Source organism: Phragmites australis, chromosome 13, assembly GCF_958298935.1.
Source record: "Phragmites australis chromosome 13, lpPhrAust1.1, whole genome shotgun sequence".
Taxonomy (NCBI): domain Eukaryota; kingdom Viridiplantae; phylum Streptophyta; class Magnoliopsida; order Poales; family Poaceae; genus Phragmites; species Phragmites australis.
In genome coordinates, this window is record NC_084933.1 from 22923409 (window position 1) to 22946589 (window position 23181).

General features: G+C 42.4%; 4 protein-coding genes across 4 annotated transcripts; 3 read left to right on the top strand and 1 right to left on the bottom strand.

The window, feature by feature from the left end:
- Positions 1–4797: 4797 nt before the first annotated feature.
- On the top strand, positions 4798–8793 carry LOC133888677 (uncharacterized). The gene is made up of 12 exons (XM_062329006.1): positions 4798–4975; positions 5362–5455; positions 5741–6015; positions 6115–6186; positions 6276–6334; positions 6416–6551; positions 6727–6823; positions 6914–6980; positions 7316–7504; positions 7687–7841; positions 8094–8195; positions 8287–8793. Exons 3-12 carry the CDS (start codon positions 5763–5765, stop codon positions 8393–8395), a joined length of 1239 nt encoding a protein of 412 aa, XP_062184990.1. The 5' UTR covers positions 4798–4975; positions 5362–5455; positions 5741–5762; the 3' UTR covers positions 8396–8793.
- Positions 8794–9072: 279 nt separating this feature from the next.
- LOC133888678 (uncharacterized) lies at positions 9073–11725 on the bottom strand. The gene is made up of 6 exons (XM_062329007.1): positions 11526–11725; positions 11348–11426; positions 10704–10799; positions 9867–10383; positions 9604–9739; positions 9073–9477 (listed from the first exon to the last, which is right to left on the bottom strand). Exons 1-6 carry the CDS (start codon positions 11649–11651, stop codon positions 9289–9291), a joined length of 1143 nt encoding a protein of 380 aa, XP_062184991.1. The 5' UTR covers positions 11652–11725; the 3' UTR covers positions 9073–9288.
- Positions 11726–12026: 301 nt separating this feature from the next.
- LOC133888679 (mitochondrial intermembrane space import and assembly protein 40 homolog) lies at positions 12027–15904 on the top strand. The gene is made up of 4 exons (XM_062329009.1): positions 12027–12212; positions 12860–12894; positions 14454–14579; positions 15460–15904. Exons 1-4 carry the CDS (start codon positions 12095–12097, stop codon positions 15628–15630), a joined length of 450 nt encoding a protein of 149 aa, XP_062184993.1. The 5' UTR covers positions 12027–12094; the 3' UTR covers positions 15631–15904.
- Positions 15905–16781: 877 nt separating this feature from the next.
- LOC133889250 (uncharacterized) lies at positions 16782–20657 on the top strand. Its single transcript, XM_062329746.1, has 6 exons — positions 16782–17414; positions 17890–17988; positions 18386–18563; positions 19283–19380; positions 20057–20118; positions 20254–20657. The coding sequence occupies exons 1-6, from the start codon at positions 16794–16796 to the stop codon at positions 20366–20368; spliced, it is 1173 nt and encodes a 390-aa protein (XP_062185730.1). The 5' UTR covers positions 16782–16793; the 3' UTR covers positions 20369–20657.
- Positions 20658–23181: the final 2524 nt, after the last annotated feature.

Consider the following 23181-nt stretch of genomic DNA (forward strand, 5'->3'; position numbering starts at 1 on the left):
TAGACTAATGAGGTTTCACCTATTCAAAGAGCGAGATTTTATTCTCATCTGATGAACGAACGATGTAGTCTATTGTTTTAATTTGTTGAAACAAACATATATTCTTATAAATATTAAAATAATATAAATAAAAAACTCATCTTCTTCCGCGTGTCTAATCAGTTGGATCCGTGGGGTACAAGTCCCTGGATCCTGAAGCTGGAACGAGCGTCCTTCGGAATCGCCTCCATCCTCTAATTCTTCAGTTCTTTTCGGGCTGTATTGCTCCTCCACGAGAACGAACGAATACGGCAACATCACAGGCTAACAAAAGCTACGAGTCAAGATTGACAGAAGCCAACTGACACTGATACGTGAAGAAGAGCCCAAGAAACAACTTCACATGCTCCATATTTCAGTATGGAACAGTAAAGTCCAGTCCAGTGAGATTGAAAGTCTGTCAAGCTGCATTTGCATCCACGTCCTGTGGCTGTAAGTCCAAAAGATATTAAATCCCCCCCCCCCCCCCCTCATTTTTAACTTCTACATCCACACATCTCCCCTCTTTGTAAGGTGAAAACTGGGACAAGCAGAGAATAGTAGGGTAAAATGACCATGATATTCATATCTTCTTTGTAGGACTACATTCGTACATTAATGTCTTGTTGACGACACGGATTGCTGCTTGTGTGGAGATTGACTCATGAATTTTAACAAATTCCCTTTACAGCATCTGCTTCTTTCGCTTCTTCCCCATCCCCGGCAACCTGTGGCGCCACGCGGCCCACATCGCTGATGGCCTAAGGGGTCCTGCTTGGATCCTCGACCAGCTTGTTTCGCATGCATGGCATCAAGTTTACGTCACAGCTTTCACAATTTTTTATGTCACACAAGCAAATATGGAGTTGTAAAAAATGCGCGATGTCACGGCTCGCCGGACCATTACGGCTACGTGGCCCGCCGCGTGGCGGTGAACGGCCAGTGACAGTCACAGCGGGCGACCCGCGGGCCAGCCACGGCGCTGCCCTGCCGCCGAGGGAACGACGGCGCGCGTGCCCACCCGAAGCTTGCGGACAAACCGTGGCTTTTTCCGATATTTACAGAGACTCGGCCGTGTCTGGCCTGGTCCAGCCGAAAGCTTGGGTTTGAGGCTTTGACTGCAGGTACAGGGCGCTTAGACTGTTACGCGGCGCGCTGTGGTTGCTCCGGCGGCGGCCTCTTGGAAGCTTTCACTGCTCATTCGACCTCACGATCTTCTCCCTGTTCTTTCTGGAAGCTTCCTGCGGTGATACTTGTGCGGTAGTACGACAGTGAAATTTATAATCACTTGGAGAAACCATGGGTTGATTACTTGATTGTATCGGCAGCACTGTATCTTACAACTCCACGTCAGCCCAATAGGCCATGGAGGTTCTGTTTGCCCAACAGCCCGTCACTCGATCGTTTTTCTGGGCCAGTTACCTTCATGTTCTGTTTCTCAGGCCGGGGAGCTTCAACTGCTGTCATGAAGAACGATCGGTACCCGATCGGTTTTCGTTCAGGACCTCTCAAACTTGGTCACTGCTGAAAACGAGATCTGAACATCACGTACGCTTGAAGACGGGCCTCGACCGGGCGACCTAGATCACGTTACTCATTGAGTAGCTACCACCAGCGGCTGCCGTGGCCGTCCTCGCATTCACATCTGCATTGAGATATTTCCCGGCTGGTGCGGTGGCCGTATCAACGTTCGCCACTTGGGATCACTTGTGTAGCTTGCAAGTCAACATACGGGGAGGTCCCGCCGTAACGCCGTTGGAAACACTCGCCACTTGTCCGGCCAAAACACCGTTGGAAACACTCGCCACTTGTCCGGCCAAAACAATCTGTTGTGCGTCTATTACATATATTAAAGGACAAGTATCGAAGACTAAGGTCGTGTTTGTTTGAGCTTCTGTTTTTAGTTTTTTTAAAAGCTGTGTTCTTGGTTTGTCTGAAAAGCTGCTTTTGAAAATAGGTTGTTGGTTTCTACAATAAATTTTTGACTTCTCAGTATATAGCTTCTCAGAGAAGCACATCTCAGCGAGCTTCTCAGCTTTAGTTCATTTTCCTCAGAAACAGGCTTCTGACTTCTCCAGAAGTCACTTCTCTAGAACCTTGTTTGTTCTGGCTTTTGGCTTCAGCTAGTAGCAGAAGCAGTTTCAGAAGCAGCAAACAAACACAGCCTAACCTAGGGTAAGTTACTGTAGCTTCCGCTCATTTGTTCCTGTACGTACATGTATATATGGATATATGTATAAGTATATGGGTGTATGTGTACATATACATATATGTATAATATAATTTTCTCGAAAAATTCTAGAAAAATGTTAAAATAAATATTAGTTATATTGATAAATCGATTAAAATAATATAAAATGCAAAGAAAAATATCTAAAACTCAAAAAAAATATGAAACAAATTTTGTTAGATTCGTATTACTATCGTCTGCATATTAAAATTATGTGTTAACATGAAAATACTATTATTTTTTTATAATTAAATGAATGTATTAAATATAATATTAAGATGTCTAAAATTAATGAACTCAATTTACAGTTTTCTTTTATCATGCTGCATACAACAACAAAAATGAGCGCGCTTACGTCGCGCTAATCCACCTAGTTGTCTGTGCATCCTGAAAGCGGGCGAAACCCCACTGGATCATGCCATCTGTTGTTGGCAACAGTTCATGGCAGCCTCTCGCTGAGGCAATCATGCAACTGTTCATACCCTGTTCGTTCGCAATTATTGGCGAGCGGAAATTCTCGGCCCGTTGTGTTGCTTTTGGAAAGTGCTTGTGATCGTCAAACAGACAGGCAGGGAAGGCTGAGCTGAAGCGACTAACTGCAAAAGGAAATGAGGCAATATCATGCATCCACGATCTCAAGGCCTCAAATCTAACGCTTTCTTACGGAGTGAGGATGGCTTTATCATCTATCTCCAGCGAAAAAGGCCATGAAAAGCTCTTGAAGCACGCGCGGGTCATCACTTCTTTTGCGCTTTTAGCGAGGATTTTGGCAAGCAACGAGAGGTATCAGACATGTATCTCATGCTAGCTCTGCTGGTCTTAGATGCGAGTACTTTGTAGACACTCTCGCGTACGTTGTTGGCACTGTTCACTGGCTTGCCAATCCCAGCAAAGCCTTCTGTACGATCAACAAAATAGATCAAGCTTCAGAGGGTCTTAACCATTCTGGGCATTCTTAGCACAGGGGCTGCAGTGTCATGCCGATATTCATGACGTGACGAATACCCTTGTGAATGTGCACAGCCTTGCTCTGTTTCTCATGCGTCTCTAAAACTTGAAGCCTAAACTTTGTTTTGAAGCTAAGGATGGGGGTGTGCTTATCCACAAAAGGGAATGCTGTTACAACACTCAAGCGGCCCCGGCGCCTTTCCCCTTTCGGCAAGAAAGTGACAAATATGTCGATGTCAACCGCATTATAAGAGGTAGGTGCCTGGTGTTCAGATTCCTAATGCCTTTTCCACATTGCAACAAAGAAGCCTTACACATCTTGGACATGGCCCATGCATAAGCGCAGCAGCAGGTACGCATGGATCAGTAGTAAAACGGCAGCGCATGTGTGCAGATTTGCTGAAGCGATACTGTTTTGTCTGAAGAATCTATGTATCGGAGATGGTCACTGGATTGGTTGTGTTACGACAACGACTGCAGAAAAGTAATAGCATCGTTTCCTTAGGACCAAAGAGGATTACAGCCCACTTGATGTCAGGATTGGGATCAATCCATGATTACGTGTGGTTCAGTAGTTCCATCAGGAGCCTTTAAGCTTTGACATTTAGTAAGACCACCAAAACACTCCAAATGTGTAGCAATCTGAACCTAACTATACTATGATTAGGGGTGGCAGCCGTGCCTATTTAATCTGATCCGGTGGGTTAAACAACTGGTGTTTAAGTCATGCCGTGATCCAACGCTGGAGTTGGTTATGTCGTGACGTCGGGTAGGCCTGCAACACGTACTAAAATACCAGAGTTCCTCATACAGAAGCAGTGTATTATACATACGCAAAACAATGGTCACCTTTCAAACTAGAAAACTACAAGTTAGAAGTTAGAACACATGACTTCGAGTTTTGAATGTGCATCTCGAATTCTTGGTACAAGGAGATTACAAAACAAAGCTCAGTACAAAGAATTGTAGGCAAATTAAGACTGAACCTTCTTCGACCTCCGTATATTGTCTGCTCCTCGATATTCTCGGATGGAAAGGCGAACAGAAGAACGTAGAAGAAATGTTCACGAGCTGACGCCTGCCTTGACACTCCAGTCAAGTTTTTACGAGAGTTTCATCATGTACGAGCAGATACTAATCGTACCTAGGGACCGACATTAGTCTATTCCGAAGACTGGGCACGGCCATACAGGTGTCTACTTAGATTATTTCAGAGGACTGGTACTTCACGTGATAATCAGCCAGTTTCGTGCAGGCAGGGAGATCACAAGTTTGTCTCGCACAAGTAGGATTTGGGGAAAATTATGATGATCAGACTGTTCATTTATATTGAAATTTATATTTAAAAAATTAATAAAAAATTATAAGATAGATAAAATAATAATAAATAAATAAATTAAGGGGCAGATTACTCGTATGCCCTGAAGCAGTTGGCCATGGCTCATCAGATCTTTTTTCTTGGCCGGTTCCCGTGCAGCTGACCAGCTGTGAGCTTAATAATTGAGGGGCAGATTGCATTTGCATCAGCGCAAAAAAACTTGCCCCTTTAAATAAACGCAGGTCATCCCTGTAGGCCTCTCATCTCTCTCCCCAGTCCCCACCTCCCCCCCCCCCTAACTTCCTCCTCCAGGCTCCAGCTCACCAGCAAGAAGTTCCATAGCCTCCTTCCCTCATCTCGCGTCCACACTTGAAGTCCTTCCTCTCGTTCCAGAATCGTACCTGCACTTTGCAACAAGAAACAGCGCGCGCGTGTGACGTTTCACCGTCGTCAAGGATTAGGTGGCTCCTCGTTTTCCTCTGGATTTTCAGCTCGGTTCGCGATCTTTGAACAGCTTTCCAATGTGCTTTATCATTTCAATACTGCATAGGATATCGAACGCTACATATCGGGTGATGCATTGCTCGCCTACTAGCAGCACTAGCGCAAGCAGCAGCGTTTCTTTAATTTTTCTGGCGGCACAACTTGCCGCTGATCTGCAAAAATAGCGCCTTTTCTGGGCAAAAGTATGCCAATTTGTCCGTACATTACGCCAAGTTGCACTCCCATTTCTGACGTCGATTGGTCCCCCACGAACCTTTAAAGGATAAGACTTGCTCCGTTTTGCCCTCCCACTGTTTGCTTACTTGTGTGTTCGATGTGGTGTGTGGTTTGTGCGCGCGTGCAGAGAGAGGGAGAAGAGATAGTGGTGGGGGCTTCGATTTGGGTGGTGCTTGTGGCCTGCAGAATCCCGGAAAGGCAGTCAGAAAGGAAGAACAAAGGTGAGAGCTTTTTATCGATTTCTTTTCGATTCTTGTTCGATCGAGTTCCCTCCGATCGGTTGTGCTTGCTTACAAGTTACAATCTTTCGTAGTTATCCTTTATTTACTCTAAAACAATTCAACAATCCTCTTTTGTTAATTATCTTCTGTTTCTGCCACGGATCCTTCGGATGATAAATTTCTTTCTTGTTCTTGAGAACCTTGTTGCTTCGCCTTTTGGGCCGTTGAGTTCCTGATATCTTTCTGTTGCTGGTGTTTTGCGTCGTGAATTCGTGATGCTTGCAGGTAAGCAGGCCGCTGTGCCGCCATGGGTTGCGGTGTGTCGAGCCAGAAGGACGCCGGCGGGCCTCGGAGACGGCCGGGGAGCGTCGGCGACGTGGTCGTGTTCCTCCCGGGACTCCGGGTGCCTAGAAGCGTGGACTTCGCCCAAGCGCTTGGCGGGTGCGTGGACAGGAGCACCGTGGAGAGGCTGACTGCTGCGAGAGCGCGAGTCGTCGAGATGGCAATGCAAGAATCGGCGGCGGCCCTGAAGCCGAGGCGAAAGATGGCGGCACGGCACGGTGCGTACGGAGTGCTAGAGCGTCTGAATTGATGGCTAGTTTTGTCTGTAAGAGGAGGACTTCAGAGCTGACCTTGTATTGCGTTGTGCTTCTGTGCAGGGTCTAGTACAGCCAATCTCTTACAAGCCCTCGAAGATTACTTGCCAGTTCTGCTAGGACTAGCAAAGGAAGGTGAGCAACTACTGCAGTAATTTGGTGGTGTTTTCTTATGTTAGTCACAATCTTGCTGTCTTTATCGATCAAGCCTGCAAAGTGTGCAGGTAGTATGCTGAGGCAGAAGGTACAGTTCACCTGGACTAACCAAGAGGATAATGCGGAGGTATGTCCAGTCCTGGTTATGTGATCTAATTGTTGATTTGTCGCTCCTAAGCAGTATGTAAAATCAGTTGTTCAATCTCAGGAGACGGCCATGGCAGATGCCTGGTACGAGGTGCTGTCCGTGCTGCATTTGATGGCCATGATCTGCTTGCTGCAGGCCAACACCCTGCTTCTTCCCAGGTCATATGGCGATGGTTATGCGCCAAGGGTTTCTGAAGGTACTACAACTGTTAAATGTACACCTGAAATATCATGGTCTTAGAGACTGTTGTTCAAAATTTATGCATTTTCAATTGGTCATTGAAAGTGCTAATGATCTGTTGAGCATTGAAGTATTGCTGTCCATAGTGTTCATGTGTTGATAAGGCAGCATGTATTTTCAATTTTCCACAGAGAGTAGACGGGCCACTGTCGATGTTTTCTTGAAGGCAGCTGGCTACTTAGACTGCGCAATTCGACATGTACTTCCGCAGATTCCACCAGAACTAAGGTTCATACTCTTGAGTAGCTTACTTGTAGTGTTAGGCTTTAAAGTTGAAAACATATACTGAAATATTCCCCTTCAACATGTGGATTTCAGGAGACAACTTCCAGTAGACCTGGCTGAAGGAAACCTCAAAGCTCTTAGCCTGCAACCTCTGGGTCAGGTACTGTCTTCTCAACTCGACAAATTGGATTAGCTGATTTTGATAGCAACTTCTCAAATACTATCACGATTTTAATGGACATTGCATTTGATTTGATGATTTTTTAAGAGAATACTGACGATATTATGGCTGCATGTAATTTTGAATGATATATTTGCTATGACTGGTGAAGCAACATACATAGGTTGTGGTTTTGTATTATCATGATTTCGAGATTCATTGATCTACACGTTGTCAGATTTGGTACATTAGTCCTATTCCTACCTATGTTTTTGCTAGACAGTACATTTGATATTTCATTGTGGTCCTGAACACTGGTGATCTTCTTCCTGCAGGGTGTCGACATGCAGCTTGGGCTAGCAATCGATAGTCCAAAGGCCACTCTAGCAGTAAAACGGCGCTTAGCCTGTGAGATGGTCAAGTATTGGCACCAGGTTCTAGAGAGCATTCCAGAGCTTCCTGTCTCTGATGGGTGGGGGAGAAAGCATATGCTGTTTGTCAAGTGGAAATATGTTGAAGCAAAGGTGTATAAGCTAGGCTAATAATTGTTTCCTTGTTGTTAGCTATCTTCTTTCTCCAAACTGCAAGATTTCATCTCAATCCATGAGGCTGATTTTACTTCAGATTACAGATCTATTCATCTCTAATATATAATCTTATAAGCATTTATATTCTGTGTGACGTCTATTTTACATGTTTATCTCAGGCTGCAGCATACTATTTTCATGGTTTGATACTTGACGAAGGAAATACCGAGAAATCCCATGGAATGGCAATAGCCGCGCTCCAAGCCTCCGAGGAATTTTTGAAAGAAAGCAAAAGGGTTTCGGAAGCCTTCCATTCCACTCCTCCAACATCGAGGTAAGACATTTTCCCCTACTTTACCACTCACCATGATTTGGGGATTGCCATTTTAAACATTTTACCAAAATAAATTGTGTTCAATAATCTGTTTGAGGAACAGCTGTTGCTGTGAATTTTAATAATAGGAAAATGCTATGACCCGGTCTTACGACAAGTGTTGCTACAGTGCCCGTGCTATTACGTATAGCAGGGTTGTTAATAATACATTCATAATCAGGGAGACTGAAGTCCGTACCTGTAACTTTGCAGGAGCCCCACTCCATTCGGAACAGCAAAATATCTGTTTGACAAGATCCCAAAGGACGGTTCAAGCAAGGTCCGAATCAAGCAGGACCTGTATACTCAAGAAAAGTAAGAACCTTCAGCAAAAATTGCTCATGACAAACATACTGGAATTGTGAATCCCATGAACTGATGTGTTAGTGTTTTGGGGAATTTGCAGGGTCATCGGAACACCACCTCCATTACCGGATTTCGCATTGGCATTAACACCTGACGACTATGATCTTCCTCCATTAGATCCACTTTGGAACAAAGAAGAAAGTCACTAAAGTGGATATGCAGCAGAAGGGTTTCTTCTGAGAAAAAAGCTTTGCTCTGGTGAGAAAGGAAGAACCAAGATCTGCCATGGTCAAAGCTGCACATGGTAACAAATGAAGTGTACAAAATATTTTCGAACAAAATTTGATGTCAGCAAAAATTCAAGCAAAATTTAGCAAGGCCAGAAGATAATCTGAAGAGCATTGTACAGGCGATTCTTCTTCTGACAAAGGAAATGCTTGTCAAAGGGTTTCCATTGACTGTTCTCGAACCTGATGCTTGCATTTCCCCTGACAATGGCATAGTTTTGGGTTCGTTGATACGTTCTGTTTTATGCGTGCTCCAGCAATAGCTTTGCCAAATTTGATGATACTTCAAGGGCTATAACTTTCATAGGGAACCAGCCTCAGACCAAAAGTGTCAGCCTTCAATTCTATTTGTCATAAACATTTGCATTGGCATCTTAAAACCTACCTCTCATCATGGGAAACTTTTTGGTGCAAATAAACAGATAGGTGCAAATATATAAACAACAAATATTATTCATCCAATCTCTATCCGAGGTTAGGATTGATCTTACCATTTTACTAATGAAGGGATGATTTGTAGGAAACCCCCTTCTGATTGATCTTACCATTTCACTAATGAAGGGATGATTTGCAGGAAACCCATATGTGGACACGTGGAATAGGATCGAACGGATGACATTCGTTGTTTGCAAGTTTACACCAAAGATTTCCTCATCAATCAGTTCCAATCGAGCAAGGTTACATGAGATGAAAAGGATAGAAGGAAAGCTAAATAATCAGGGTGCATTCAGTGAATGCATATACAATCATGACATTCGTATTTCTGAATTTCATCAAATGGAAAAAATTCATCATATGATGTATTTTCATGTCATCTATGAGATGTAATCTACAACAAGATAGTACGACCCGACTAGTACAAACGATGCAATTCCACTACGGGCCATTCGCAGTCCAATGCCACGGAACAGAACATTCCTATCAGCAGGAGATATTCCAGTATTTCTCTCTATCCACGTTCCTGGCGCTTTCCATTTAAGAAACTTCCTCTCCATTGCGATATACTGCAAAACAAAAATGTGAACAAAAGAAACAAGTTGTATCACAAATAGGGAAGAATGGAATTTGAAGGCAAGAAGCTACAGTGTTACACGAGTAAAAAGAGGACAAACTATTTCAATGTAACGTACCTTAGGCACAACAGTACATTCTGAACGACTTTTGGCAGTATCAAACGTATGTGAAGCAGCAGCTGCTACTGCCCCTGAGAAGCCTGCAGCAACACTAGAAGCAAAAGGATGTACAGGGCTTGCTTCTTCTAGTTTCCTGAGAAAAGACAAAAGGGGGGGGGGGGGTCAAAATAAACTAAAAATGTTAGGGCATCAAGAAATTTAGTTATAACATTATTCCTATCTTTACTTTCCAAATCAAATATGCTAAAATGATCCATTACCTAGGTTCAGGTTTCATATTAACTGCCTTCCATGTGAGCATCACTGTGTGTATGAATTGCCAAGTTGAAAAGAACATACCACCAAAGACACAGTCTCGAACTATCCCTGGTCTAAGCCCTCTCCACAGAGCACTCCATCCTTCAAGTGATATTACTCTAGAAGGTAGCTGAACATCAGAGGGTAATGGGGGCTTCCCAGAGCCAGTAAGCATCCATGGGTGTTGTTTCAGGGCACCCAATATGTCTGGATGCTTCGGAGAAAGATCAGACAAAAGGTTCACAGTGCTATTCCATACCCTCATGTCAGGAACATAACCAGGCAACAGTTTGGAAAGCAGTGGAAATGATTCTTGTGTAATACTTGCAGGGCTCACTGCTTTCGAGGGTAACATAGAACTAACTTGGTTCCGAAGTTTGAAAAGTTCAAATGGTGTGCAGAAAACAGCCTCTACAGCACCAGCAGCAATGCCAGCCAACATAGCCTCAGAATAATAAACATAGTTGTCCTCCCTGCCGTCTGCCAAGACATATACAAAAGAGTGGTCATTTGTCATATTTGGCACAGTGGAAAATTAAATTGGTGAAGTGTAGCCAGTAATATTAGATAATAGATATTATTTTCCATTCAAGAAGTAGCTTATGTCATCATAGGTAGATTAGATCATCAAATTACTTTAAACTATCAGGAAAGGAATGCAGTTCGAAATGAACTGCAGATTGTTTCATTACAGGGCAAAAGAGAAAACAAAGTGAAATGGTTCTTTAGAGGTATAAAATTAAACATTCATGTCAATGAGCCCAACAAAAGGGGTGAATTGTGGAAGAATGTATATATACCTTTATAGAAGGCTGTTAAAAGTTCATAGGTCCCAAAACGTGCTCCCAACCCAGGCAGTTTACCCATTATGGACCATCCGATGCCACTGTAAAAACCTAAAGGCATATAACAAATTTAGACGATTATAATTTCATACATGAAGAATACATAACTCGATATGAACCCATCATATAAGAACTAGGAAAGTAACAAACACAAATCAGGATTCATATGGATTTTCTACTATATTTTTCACTCAGGAAAGTTTACATGGAACAGGTAACTAAAAAACTTGGGGAAAACTTGGTTGTACATCTGGAAAGTTAAGTACAACTACAGGGTTCAACCAATAAACATCAAGATTATGGATCTTGTAGCGCTTGGGTTGATAGTTTCATACAGAACCCAGGATAACTATATTTGCATGTTCTTTTTTGCTCTTTCCATATAATTGGCAGCTGTGTCAGGCAGGCTCAACAATCAACAACCAAACTCAGCAAACGATTCTAGCTTAGGATGGCAGCTCAACATAGTCAAAACCATATCCTGTCAACTCCAATATCTCCCAGGTCTCGGTAGCAATGCAAATCAAGATGATAATACTCCAATCGCAAAATACAGTGCCACCACCAAAGATCTCTAGCAACTAAGCAAGCAACCAAACCTGCAGGGCCGGAGACGGACATGAGCCGGTCCACCACCTGGCCGAGCCCCATCTTCTGCTTCTGCCCCACCGCGCCCAACTGCAGAGGCAAGAAAACACCGCGCAAAATGCCAAATCAAACCTTGAGAAAGCACCAGTGTAGCAACACAAGGAGGAGGAAAGGCGGATGGGCGCTCGCCTGGAGGAGGGTCTTGACCGTGTCGAGGGGGTGCACGGCGACAGCGGAGGCGCTGACCGCCGCCGCGCCGGCGGCCGCGTGGCCGGCGAGCACGCTGTCGCCCAGCGGCTTGCCGCCTCCAACCATCGCGGCTCACCGTCCCCAAGCGGCGAACTGGCGATGCGGCGACGCGGGGGTCTAGGGGAAGAGGAGTCCGGGGTGACCGATACGAGGACCCACCCACTGACAGAAACCGGCTCGTCTCGCGTGAAACGAGCCGGCCCACAGAGGTCGGCCCGTCAAGTGTTGAACGCGCAACGCCATGCCATGATGGGCCGTGGCCCAGTGAACCTGCGCCTCCCTGTCGCGCGATCGGACGGCTGGGATGCGCCGACGCGAGTCGCACTCGGGTCCAAGTTTGCTACCGAGTACCGACGTTGGTGGTGTCGCGTCGCCGGCCCGAATTGACCAACGTCCAAACTGACCCGGCCGCCCGGTCGCTCTCGCTCCGCTGGGGAAGACAGGGGTACCTCTTTAGCAAAAGGGTATAAACCGGAGGACCGCCGCCTGCTCCTGCTCGACTTCTCGCCATGGGCCAAGAACAGAGCCAGCCAGCCCCGCCGGCGGCGGAGCCTTCCCCGCCCGCCGTGGAGCCGTCGCCGCGTTCTCCTGCCCCGGCGTCCTCCTCCCTCGAGGCGCTTGCTGCAGGTATGTTCTATACCTGTGAAGCTCCGAATCTCACGGGTCGGTGGTGGTTTCCTCGTCCGTACTGGTTGAGTTGCAGTTGCGCTAGGCCTTTCCGTTGCTTGGGTTTGGATGGAGGCATGACGCATTGGTGGAAAGTGTGGCTCTTGGGCTGGTAGTATTCGGATTTCGAGATAATTTTGGGTAGCCAGTAATGTATGCTTATGGTGGGAAAGTAGGAGGATGAGGTAGTTCCTGTGATGTTTCTAGTACTTGATAGTTCAGAACTTGTCTTGATCGTGGTATCTTTTTTTTTTTTTTTGAGGAAGCCATCGGGATATCTTGGGCTCTTAGCAATTCGAGAATATATTCATTCTAGGTGAAATAAAGCTAGTATTGGTTGTTGATGCCGTGACAGCGACGTTGTAAGTTAATTAACCAGGGCCCTGACGAGCTAGCGAATTTTAATCGATCAATGTTCTCTCAGAATGACTAGCCTGACTGATAGAATCTTAGCTATCTTAAAAATCCTGGCAAACTCAAGCTCTCCACACAGCTTGCTCGCTCCTTTTTACATGGGCATAGCGTAGTTCTTTTCTCTTTTTGTCATTTGGCGCGTTCCTTAATCCGGTTTGCCATTTTTATAATGCTGCATTCTTTTATCTGCGCAGAGGCTATGTCATTTGATGAGGATGACAATGAGGAGGTATGGCCCTTCCTTTTGCTTCTAGATGGATGCTTATACATTGGTCACCTACTTGCTTCACTGTTTCTTGGTGCTACTAGTGGTCAGGGAAATAGCATTTTGTGAAGGATCGAGAATAGCGATTAGAGAGAGATGAATATGTGCCTTACCAAATTCTTTCGAATCGAATTTCGTTCTTCTTTGTTTCACCTAACGCACATCAAAACTCAAGCGGAAGCAAAATCTATAAAGAAGCAAGTTGCAATTAAGAACAGAAATGAAATCATACCTCTCATGGTTGCATTTGAACCCTATGTTCTATTGAAACCAATTCCACGAGTCATAGTCACAAAAGATTTCAACTTGAAGAAAGAAACACTTTTATCCAAAAGGACGGGGGGAAGAAACTCTACACGTTGATGATTTAGAGGCAATAGAATTCAATATCCAATTGTGTACGTTTACACGCGAATTTTATGGCACTGAGAAAAATGACTCCAACAAGGTGAAAATTTTTAGCATAAGCATAAAAACGAAAATCATAACCGGAAACAGGAAAACTTGCAAAGGGACCAATAGAGGGAAACTAGAAGGATGTTAATACAAGCATGAGAAGAAAAATAAATTTCATTACTTCCAAATGTCAGCTTTATTTTAGACAAATTACAAAGATTTTTTGTCACAAAGCTCTCATCTAATACATAGGTTAAGCACTTATCTCCCTCTTCTTTAAAACCCTAGCACAAGGCCCTCATATGAATAGCTCAAGAGACTCAAGTGGCTGATACCCCTTCTCCCATAACCCCACTCCTCTATTTATAGGCCTAGTTTCCTTAACCGCTAAGTTTTATAGCTTTTTTCTAAAATAACCCTCTCTTGTAGTATACTCTTACCTACCACTAAGGGTATTTTGGTCTATTTTCTCCTCTATTCATCAGATAGCCGTAGCGCCTTCATGCACTTTCATCTTTGCCTCAACGCAAGCTTCGCGATAATGTCACGTGCACTTCTATCTTTCCTACGGTTTTGAGGTCAAACCGCGAAACCGCCTCTCACGTTTCTCAAAGCGTGACTTACCGTCCCTTGCTCACACCTTGAGCAAGCACTCCGATATTGACATGTGCACTCCGTCTTACGATCTTGACTGTCGGCAAATCTCTCCCGCTTTAAATTCCTCGGGTTACCTTGTCACTTGCACTGGTATCCATTTCATTTGATTTTGTCAACACGTCGTCTGCATCGTTTTCTATGCTTTGCTTGACTTTCATGTGTATAACTAGGATCACTCTTGACTTCGTCCGGCCTTCTTGATCATTCGGCACCAAGCACCCCGTTTAGCCTCGATCATCCCGTCGTTAAAACCGCCAAGTTGCATTCACCACCTACACATCATGAGACAAGCAAACACATTTTTTCAACTTTATTTTTCTCTTCAATTTTGTTAGTAATGATCATAATTGCAATACATAGACTTGTTCATGTAATCTTAAAATCATGAAACCACATCAACAATCTTATCAATCACTCATCACATATAAACCAAGACACATTTCAACTTTGTTTCTATTTTGCTTCTGCAGTCAATTGATGTGAAGGTACAGAAAGCTCTGGATTGTCCGTGTGTAGCTGAGTTGAAAAATGGTCCCTGTGGAGGACAATTTGTCGATGCATTTTCCTGCTTTCTTAGGAGCACTGAAGAAGAGAAGGTTATATTTATTCCTACAATTCTAGTAATTTCAATTTACCAAGTTGCGTTCAGTGTAATGCGTCTTACGCGAATGACATTACATGCATATACATCTTGATAATCATAGCATGGTATTCTTCATTGTACACTTAGCTCAATATCATAAACATTAATAAATGCTCCACAAATGTGAAACTAGTACTTGCAAATCCTTTGTCAATTGATGTAATTTATGATTCTCATGTTAGTGACATTTCTGTTAATTATGTTTCAGTGTTGCTGGACATGTTTGTTTCTTACTTTTCACTGTCTATATGCATTCTTGGTTTTCTTTTTGACCGATTCATCCCAATTTGCTATATGCTTTATCGTACACTAGGAAATATGTTGTGTATATACTTTAAAAGTGCCCCCAAGCTGTTCGTGACCTGATGGAACATAATAAAAAACTATTGTCCTAGCCTCCTAGGGCTTTCTTCTTATAAGCCAATAGATAATAAAACTACTTGTATCATTGTCAATTTAGTTAGACAACAATGTTAATGTGAGGCAATTCAATTTAATCATAGGAACTTGTTGTGGATATCTGTTTACTTCCATATAAGTTAAACCCCAAGGTTTTGGTTGTTCTTCACAATCAAATGACTTTGAAAATTCCCATTCTCTAACCTGATTGAACTTAATTTCTTTCAGTATTTTTTTAAAATGTATTGTTCCTTGTGCCCTGCTTGTTGCTGTACTATTTCACAAAGCTTGAACCCTTCATCTTAACATCCGGTATTTTGCGTATGCAAAATCACAATTGATCATGTGCTAGTGCTACTAATAACTGTTTCATTCATGCCTGTTTCATCGTATACATTAACTCATACTAAACTTTTCTGTCTCTTGCTTTCCAGGGATCAGATTGTGTGAAACCCTTTATCGCATTGCAGGACTGCATCAAAGCAGACCCAGAGGCATTTTCTAAGGAGATTTTGGAGGAAGAGGAGAATGACGAGGAAGCAGAGAAGTCCAACCTGAAAGTTAGAGCTCCAGGGTGGTCTAAAGAATCCAAACCGAAGCTTTGAGATTGCATGGTGTTAACTGATACTGAGATTCATCCAGTCCGCAGACATCACACTATTTCTCTTATAAACCGTTCAGTTGTAGATTGATTTCAGAGAGCAAAGAGTCATCTGAAATCCTATGGCCGAAATACACATATTTTGTGTAGTACAAATGTTTCACATTTTTTTTAGAAAACATACATGCGATTGCAATTGGGAACCGACCAACATGTAATCCGAACAATTCGATTGCTTGATACACGGGCTAGTAGAGATACAACCGAGTTAATTTCCATGATGATAGCTCATGCTGGGCTAGTGTGTTACTGTGGTTTTGGTGGCAGTCTTTAAGATCGCGTTGTCAATGATACCAGTTGCTGTCTGACCCTTGATGCTCTGATTGATGCATTTGGAGTAATTTTAAAAATCTGCAACTATTTTAGCATATGTTGTATAAACTATAATTTATAGTGTTTATTAAAAAATCTACAATTATTTAACATATGTTGCAAAATACTATAACTTTCTCACCGTAAACTCATCTGTCATCTCTGAAAATATATGGGTTCACAATTAATCTTTCTATTACATGTCATAAAGTGAATAGGAGTTTAAGTTTTATTTGTAGTTAATTTAAGTTAATTTTATTTTAATCCTCCTATTTAATTTAAGTTAATCCTCCCGTTACAAAAATCATTTTCAACTTTTCCATAGATTAATCCTCCTCTTACACAACTTACATCGTTACTACAAATCCTCTCAAAGACACTTAAAAAAAGTACCAAAACAACATAAGCCTACATCCCACTACGTCTAGATTCCCCCTTCCTATGAACCTTGAGTCAGAGGTCTTACCTTAGTCAATAGGTAGGTGAGAACCTAACTTCGTTGCATTGCCAGAATCCATGTTTCATATTTGAAATGGGTTAACCTCTGTGCTTCTTTTTATAGTAGAATTCTCTTTCTGTTGAGCCCCTTTCTCCTCGGTTTACCGCAAACTCTAATCTCCTGTTGCTGATATGTTCGTGAAGGAGTTTCTACGGCCTACGGGTGGCAGATTTGCAGACTTGCTGGTTGCAGTGAGAGGATTTTTTTTTTTTTTTGCGAGTTTCTTTGAGAGGATTTGCAAAGCTACAAGAGTTGCGTTGCGGCATTGTCTGGAAAGAGGTCAAGAACGGTGAGAAATGGGCCGCGCGAATGCCCAAAGCAGCTGTTCCTTACCAGGCTGCCAGCCCATATCCTCTACTCTTCCTCTTCCTCCAAAACTTTCCGAACTCCGGAGGTCCCAAGTCCCAACAACTTTTTCCACCTGCACCGCGATAAGCCCTAATCGCCAGTTCGCCACCTCCGTCTCCATGGCGACCACCTCCTTCTTCCATCCGCTCGCCGCCCCGATGGGTGGCGGTGGCGCTCGACTCGGTCGCTGCCCGTTCACCCTACCGGTCCCCGCCCGCACCGCGCCTCGGCGGGCGGCGCCGCTCCTCGTCATCCGCGCGAAGCGAGCCGGCAGCCGGGCCCCCGCCGCTGCCTCGCGGAAGCCCGCGAACCCCAGCGCGGCCCCGAAGCGGGACGCGGAGGAGGAGGTGGAGGTCGAGGAGGAGATGCCGTGGATCCAGGACAAGGCGCTGGACCTCGTGGAGTTCACCGGCACCGTCACGCAGGCCATCCCGGGGCCCCGCGTCGGCTCCAGCCCCGTCCCGTGGCTCCTCGCCGTGCCGCTCGCCTACGTCGGCGTCTCCTTCGTGCTCGCGGTCGTCCGCACTGTGAGCAGGTTCACCTCCCCGCGCACTCAGAAGAAGCGAAGGGTAAGTGTTCGCGTCATTATTTTTAGTGTGGTTCCTTGATCGTAATTTGTTTGCTTAATTGGGGGTTTAGGTAATGATGTAACATAGGAGTTTACATACAGAGTCAAATTTTCCTTCCATTTCGTTTTCTAAGTGGCAATATTGGGTTTGTAGTACAGTGATGGCATATTTCTCTTGCAGTTGAGTTTCAGCCTTGTGAAAAATTAGGTACACTATGTGGAACATAAGTTGGTTGGCATCATTCTGCCCCCCTAATGTTCGCTCAATAGAGGTTAGCCTTGTCAAGGCCATGGACAATGATAATTTTTTTTCCGTTCTTTTAACAGAGAATTTTTGTAGTTGCAAATTTATCTGTGTCAAGTACCTTGAAATCATGCTAAATAGATCAGTTCACAAGTAAACCTGCAGTTTCAGTTTTACACTACGATCTCTATATTTTGCTGGTAGTTAATGGTTAAGCAGTGTTTCTCCGCAGGTGGGTAAGAATATATTCTTGTTGAAGTCACTAGATGAGCTGTTCCAGAAGGGCAGGGAGGCAGTGGATTATCCAGCTCTTCAAGACCTAATGCAGAAGGTGTGTCCCCTATTCATCATTGATAATCTTCTTGAGAAACTGAAGTAGTGAAGTGATATTAAACCAATGGTTGGATATACTTCATTTTCTCAATCGATTATTCTACTCTAGAGAATGTTACTTGACTAGCTATCTTATTCTGACCGTAGAGTTAGTGAATTAATCTTATTCAACCTATTGTTGACCTGTTGTGAAAATCTAGATTAGAATTCTGCTTCATAAGTCACTACAGTGATGTTTACGTAGCAAACTGTTACTTCTTGACACCGATGCATCCATAGTTAATATCTATTGCTACTGGAGGAATAATTTACTGATTATTCTATTGTTGGAAAAGATTTCTGTCCATTGAGAATAACAGAGTCACGAAATTATTAATATTTTTACGTGTACTCAGACAGGATTTGACATGGATGATGTAGTAAGAAAGTATATTCGGTACACACTGAATGAAAAACCATTCAATCCTGATGTGGTGGTGGATCTTATACATCTAAGGAAGGCATCAATGTTAGAAGATGCTGAAGTTGCTGAAATTTTGAATGAGATTTCAAGACGAATTGTTCGGGAAAAAGGTACAACTACTGCTGTATATACTAGTACTACAGAAGCGATCCAAATATTTCCAAAATACCTGGCTCTGGCTGCTTATCTTTGCCAATCAACGATATATCTCCATTTCTTGCTTCCCTTCCACTAAAACTTGTAAGGCCTTTATGTTGAACTTCCTTTGTAGAACTTGGTAGTAAAGCAATAACTATGTGCCATCTGCCATTCCATGTAAACAACAAAGTTTTAGATTTGACTTGTAAATTTTTTGAAGGATGCTTGACTTGCAGTTGCTGCTTCTCTCGTTATTCTCAAATCCAATTCTTTTGTCTAACTCCACTTTCATGCATGGATGGGAAATTGATTTTGTTGGGAGTATCTGTTCTGATGTTACTTTTTTTGTCATTTGTGTTCTATCATTGCTGCTTGCAATGTTCTGAATTTTAATTCATGGAAAGCATATCCAAAGAATCATACATGGTTGCTGGGGTGATCATAATGCACTACAGATGTATGCTATGCAGATTTTTTATTATGATATCCAATTCTCCCCACTTCAACTCCCCCCTCCCCCCCCCTTAAAATGCACACAAATTGTAATATGTGAAGAGCAGCAGCATCCTCAGTGTAATTTACTAGTCATGATAGTTATTTTTTTTTTATCAATTTCAAATTAGCTGGTTGTGATATTATGCTAGCTATTTGATAGAAGCACTCAAGATATTCTGTATCTATAATCTTGCAGGACCAATAGTTATGGATTTATCTGGGTTTACTGAACAAGGTTTCAAAAGGAAGCTTGCTGTGCAAGCATTGTTTGGAAAAATCATGTACTTGTCAGAGGTAAGCTGTTGATGTTCCATTTTTATTACTGACTTGTAACTACAGATCTATTGATGTTAAGCCAAATCCTGTACCTTTAAATGAACCGCTTGAGGTGCAACGGAAACAAATGTTTGATGGACCACTGCTTGCTCTGTTAGTCTCTAATGGAGTGTTTAGTTTGAGGAGCCAGATCATACTAAATGGGTTAGTCCATCATGTGATCATTCCATGATTTTGGTCGGATGACACCATTCCATTATTTTACACTAGACATGTGCAAGATGTTTCTCATATCAAAAGGCTGGTTAGGTTCTGAGTTAGGATCAGATGGTCTGTTCACTGTCTCATTCCTCAAAGGAAACAGCGAACGGATGCCTTTGCCGCTTCTTATTGACCTCTGCTCATTGCTTCCACTGTTGACTGTTGTGGTAATGTGTTTATCTCAGAAGATGTGGATAATTAATTACCCCAGTTTGTAGAAACATTGTCTTTCATTTCAGCTAGAAATGTTACTTGTTATAGGAATTTTGTTACAACCATATTATAGGTTTCATTCAAATCAATGTACTCCTTTCATCTTGTTTAATTTCGAGTTTATTTTAATCCTTGCTATGATTTGTTACTGATTAGCCAGCGCATAAATTACCATGATGGTTCAGGTTTTAACTGAAATTGTTTTTGAATCTCTATACAGCTTCCAGAATTCTGTTCACGGGACAGCTCACTTGTTGTCAAAGAAATCTTTGGAGTTACAGAGTATGACCTAATCTACTTTATGGAGAATCCTTCCATTTTTTTTCACCTCAGCAGCTTTTTTCCTTCCCTTTTTTATGGGAAGATTTTCTTATCCTTCATTTGTAATTATGTTGTTTCCGGTTTTCTTGCGAGCAGTGAGGACGCGGATAGCATCCGGATTCATACCCTCTCTGAAGCTGGTGATATCGAATCTATACAGAGGATGGTCGATGATTCTCACTTAGAACATGGTCCCTCGTCATCATCTTAAATTATGGTGATGGAATAATGTTAAGCATCTCCATTGATAGTGTTGCAACTTTAGCTTGCGTGAGTTTCTCCAGCCCTTTTTTCGATTGTTCTTTTTCCAGCCATTGAGGGAGGGAGCAGGATACTTGGCTGGAAGTTTTGTAAATCGCATTTTGGATAGGCTTGTAACGTATGGCAGTGGGCCAGACCTGTCCATTACTCGAGTAAAACTTGCCAAGAGAATGGTAGCAATGAGTTTATAGAAAGCGGGAATGCTAATTGAATTTAATCCGTCTTAAATTTTTTGTTTCTATCCCTGTCATTAAACTAACAAACCAACCAAGTTTATGTGATGCTCTACTGATTGAAGGATGGCAGGCATTTGTGTGCTCGGCATTGCTAACCATGGTGATGTCGTGTGCTCGTATGTTAAGATGAAATGATTCTCACTTTTCCGTCTCCGTCCGTACAATATGGATTGGACTGAAACTTAACCATGCGGAACACAACCAAATGAAGCCTTAAAAAACCAGGATCGTACACGATAGGGCAGCAACAGGTCCAACTTCTGTTGTTAACCTACCAATGAAGTGGTTAGCAGCTTACGAACACAACACTGTAAATCACTCGGAACGTGAAACAAACAAAAAAAATTCTCTGGAATGGACCATAAGCACATTCGAGGAATGCAAGGATCACTAAACAGTGGGTAAATTGAATGCTACTGTATTCCACCAGCTTGTTAAAATTGGAGTGTCATCTGAAACATCATGGCACGAGCTTCTTGAAAACTTTACAATAATCATACTCCAGGCCCATGAAATAGAAGAATCGGGATGACGGCCACCGAATGCTATCAGTAATTGCACTGCGTCTGGTCAAACCAGATGAATTTACAGATTTTTCCAGATGATCCTCAGCCCATCAGCGAGAGATTTCAGGTTTCCCCAAAGGAATGCAAATGCATGCCAACCTTTACACTGAATCTAATTTAATACTCAAATATGAAGATCTCACTACACTCATGAATATGTTTATATATATTAGCAGATTGTGAGTCATATCCTTGGGATGTTCCAATTAATTGTGTCAACAAGAAAAGGAATGTAGACTCACATCAACGTTGCAATAAATTTCACTTGATAGTCATAGAGAGCCATTTAGATGTATTTTTGGTGAATCTGCTTTAGATGTTTTCAATTAATTGTTGTCCATATCTTTAGAATGTTGCTATTAATTGTGCCAAAAAGAGAGCAATGCAAACTCATGCCAACTTTGAACTGAATTTTATTTGATAGTCAAAGAGAGCCATTTACATGCTTTTTGGGCAAATCCGGTTTAGATGTTTTCATTAATTGTTGACCATGTGTTTGGGTGATTCTAGTAATTGTGTTGGAGGAAAAAGGAATTCAAACTCATGCCAACTTTAGGAGGGCTATTTTAGAAGGCTTCTAGGCGAATCAGTTTTATATGTTTCTAATTGATTGTTGACCACATCTTTAGGAGGTTCCTTTTAACTGTGTCAAAAAGAATGCCAACTTTGCTTTGAATCCAGTTGTATACTTAAGAGAGTCATTTGATATGCCTTTTAGGTAAATCTATTTAAGATGTTTTCAGTTGATCGTCCATATCTTTTAGAGGTTCCTATTAATCCGGTATCAAAATAAGGAATGCAAGCTTATGCTAACTTTATGTTGAATCCAATTTGATAGTTAACTATGGGGAGCTTGCTAATTTCTTAGTAATTATATGTTTCCTATTGAATAATGTGTGCTCAAGTATAGAATCAAATCGTACGGTAAAGATGGAGAAGTAACAGCAAAAGGGTTGGTGATGGAGTATGTGAACATGGAGGTCCTTAATTCTAAATGGGAGTTATGTGCTTTTGCCACAAGGTCTGTAACATTTTGCACAAAAAGATACTAGAAATGTAAGTTTTATTTACCAATGAATGGTATCATACAGTATATTTTGGCTCCTATGAATGGTTCTTCAAGTAGAGCATCAATTCAGGCATCTACTTCCAAGATGCAAGTAAACACACGGTTTCAAACCAATAGAACTCATAGAGTATGATTCTAAGAGTGTAACGCATAAACAAGTATCAAGTAGTCTAATTTTTTAAACTCCAGCGCTACCAGTTTGCAACTAAGTAAAAAGAAAGAAAAGAAAATGAAAATTAGCCATATATTGTAGTCTCCATGCATGTGGACTTGCTCTAAGAACAACACGAGGCATGCTTGAGTTGTTAGTCATTGCCAACTTGTCGATCGGTCAAGTTCATGTTATTTAGGTGGAGGAGCATATCGGGAGAAGAAGTTGAAGTCATTATGTTGGATGTCATGCTTCTTCAACCATGACTCAGCTACACCAAAGAGAGAGGCAATATACTTTGGCCACCGAAGTCAGGGCTAGCCCGTACATTCTGGTCCAGCTTGTTTGTTGTGATGGGGTGAGTGCCACATGGTTTGAGGCATACCCACTATCCAAAGGCACATACTCTACAATAATATGTCGCAATGTTACATTTATAAAGAATACATGTTCATATGTTCATTGTGTTGTCGAATTCAAAAGAACCAACATTGTCCCCCTTCCATATAAGTTGCAAAACAGTTTTTAGTACTCCTGCAACATTAATGTACAAAATTCTAGATATGTTCTTCTGAAGAAAGAAGATGAAAAGCATAATTTCGTACTATCATTATTTATGACTAACATATACCTTCAGATGTGGACAAGTTATGGTAAGTCAAAAAAACAAGTATTTAGATCTCACCGATTCATTGCAGGGGCATGATTTATTGGATACCTAGAGGACAAGAAAAGAAAGTA